Source organism: Myotis davidii, unplaced genomic scaffold, assembly GCF_000327345.1.
Source record: "Myotis davidii unplaced genomic scaffold, ASM32734v1 scaffold845, whole genome shotgun sequence".
In the NCBI taxonomy this organism is placed as follows: Eukaryota; Metazoa; Chordata; class Mammalia; order Chiroptera; family Vespertilionidae; genus Myotis; species Myotis davidii.
The window spans coordinates 1144672-1147074 of record NW_006296223.1 but is presented as its reverse complement, the minus strand read 5'-3'; the positions used below and the strand labels follow the sequence as shown (position 1 = coordinate 1147074).

Below are 2403 nucleotides of genomic sequence, written 5' to 3'. Positions count from 1 at the left end.
GCGTGGCCGGGCGGTTGTGGGGGACACGGGAGACTGGCCGGCTTCTCGGGGCCCCTTTGTGCCCGTTAAACCGGAGCAGAGCTGAGTCCGCCGCCGCTTCGGGCAGAAGGATCCCTCTCCCGGCACTGAGGTTCCCGCGCAGGGGGTGCGGTCCGGGCGGCTTCCGCGCTCCCAGGAAGCTGGCCGCGGGGTTGTGGGGTACCTCCTCCTGGACCCTCCTCGCTGCCCAGCTGTGGGGCGCAGGTCCTTGGACGCCGGCGTTAGATGAAGACATGAGTGGTCACAGGCCGGTGATGGTGAACCTTCTGAGCTCGGCGTGTCAGCATTTTGAAAACCCTAACGTGACTCTGGTGCCGTGTCACATATAGACATTTCTTGATATTTGCAACCACAGTAAAACAGAGATTTACATTTTTGATATTTGTTTTATATATTTAAATGCCATTTAACAAAGAAAAAGCAACCAAAAAAATGAGTTCGTGTGTCACCTCTGACATGCGTGTCATAGGTTCGCCATCACTGCCTAGGCATATGAGAGGCCTTATTGCAGACCAAGGAGCCATGGCTACCAAGGAGCCATCAGACGAACCGCTCCTCGGAGCAGCCACACAGACAGCTGCCAGCCCGGCTGCCAGCCACCATCTTCAACCAGACCAAAGGCTTCTTGCCCAGCAGTGCCGGCAGCACCTGGGCGGTGGGAGGGCGCCTGTGCTGGTGTGCAGTGCGCTCGCGGGTCCCCGCCTTGGCGCCTGCGTGTGGCAATGGCCTTGCGCACCCAGGGTCCTCCAATTAGGTTCCCACGGTGGTCTTCTGGGCCGGGGGGTCGGGGGTCGGGGGTCACGGGACTGAGGGACTCACCCAGCCCTCCCCACCTCTTTGGCTGCTGCTGCTGCTGCTGGAGCTGGTGGTGCAGGCCAGCCTGCACACGGGCACCGTGGTCCAGTGCGCCCGCTTCACGGTGGCCCGCCCCCAGGAGCGCCCCGCGGAGGTAAGTCCCAGGCCCGGGAGGTGGCATCCACCCTCGCCGCCTTCTTTCAGGACCCAGGAAGCGCCTGCAGGGAGAGGAGTGTGGTTTTTAAAGCCGGGCAGACGCAAGGCCACCCCTAAGACGCGCCCGGACGGAATGCCTGGTTTCACTCCTGCGAACGTGCCAGGATTCACGTGGCCCCCCAGGGGCCCCCGGGCCTCTGGACATGGTTCTGTGGGCGGGGCCCCCGCTCCTGGCAGACGTGGTGGCATCACAGCCTCTGGCTGGCGGGCTCTAGAGCAGCCGTCACCAACCTTTTGGACCTCAAGGACCACCTGTTGGTGACCGCTGCCCTGAGGGTCAGGCTCAGGCCGCCTGGACTCGCCCAGATCCCACCTCTTGTCCCCACACCTGACGGCTGAAGCTCCCTCCCTCCCTGTGGGCAGCCCACCCAGTCCCGCTTCATGGGACCCCGCCCACCGCCCTTCAGGTGCAGGATGCCCTGTGCAGGGTCCTGCAGGTCCCCGAGTGCACTGGGCGCTCCTCCCACCCGGCCACCCAGGCCCCTCAGTCTCGCTCTGTGCTCCGCACACCCTGGCGCTGTGTCCCCACCAGGCTGCTCCTGGTCCTCCTGGGACCAGCTCCTGCCCGGGGCCCCGCCCTCAGTGACTGCCCTCCATCCTGTCCTACTGTTCCCTCCACCACACGCCCCGGAGTCCCAGACCCGCTGTTTCCTGTGACCTGGTTGTGGTCGGTCTCCCGTGGGGACGGCTCTGTCCCTTGCTGTACAAGCGATGGGTCTGGTTCTGTGTTTGACACCAGGGTACAGAGTTGGGGGAAGGACTTGGGAGCCGCCCACAGCTGCCTCCGTTTCTGCGGGTCTTGGGGGACCGCTGCCCGGAGCATCCTCCTTCCCTGGGGTCAGGCCCCAGCCAATGGCATCAATGTCCCAGGCCAGGTCCAGACCCCTCTCTGTGGGGGTGGCATCCCCTGCCCCCAGGAAGTTCCTGGAAGCCCCACTTTTTCCTGTGCTATGGTGTATTGTCCCCCCATCAGCCAGTATTTATCGAGCACCTACTGTATACAGGTGCTGGCTCTGCCAGGGGCCGGCCCCTCGGATAACCGGCAGGAAGAGAGGCCTCATGAGCAGATGTGGGTCCCCAGGAGCCCGGCCTCCTGGACACCAGGCCACGGTCCACCCCCAGAGCCAGCATGTGGCCACGGGGAGAGCTCATCCCAGCCCCGACTCTGTTCCTGTGGAGGCCAGGGCAGACTCTCCCAGGCCGAGGGCTGCCAGACCCCAGCCGCCTCCCCGCGTACGGCTGTCCGGTGGTGACCTGTGCCTGTCTTGTCACAGGTGGCCAGGAGCCTCCCGAGGGAGTTCGACAAGGAGCGAGCCTGGAGAGCCGTGGTGGTGCAGATGGCCCAGTGAGGCC

General features: G+C 64.5%; 1 protein-coding gene across 1 annotated transcript in view; it reads left to right on the top strand.

Annotated features, from left to right (window-relative positions):
- Positions 1–2403, top strand: part of MLC1 (megalencephalic leukoencephalopathy with subcortical cysts 1) — a 31754-nt gene that overhangs the window by 27171 nt on the left and 2180 nt on the right. The window contains exons 8-9 of the mRNA XM_015568712.1: positions 794–988; positions 2325–2400. Of these exons, the coding sequence (XP_015424198.1) occupies positions 794–988; positions 2325–2399 (270 nt within the window). The 3' untranslated portion in view covers position 2400. The remainder of the gene's footprint in view (positions 1–793; positions 989–2324; positions 2401–2403) is intronic.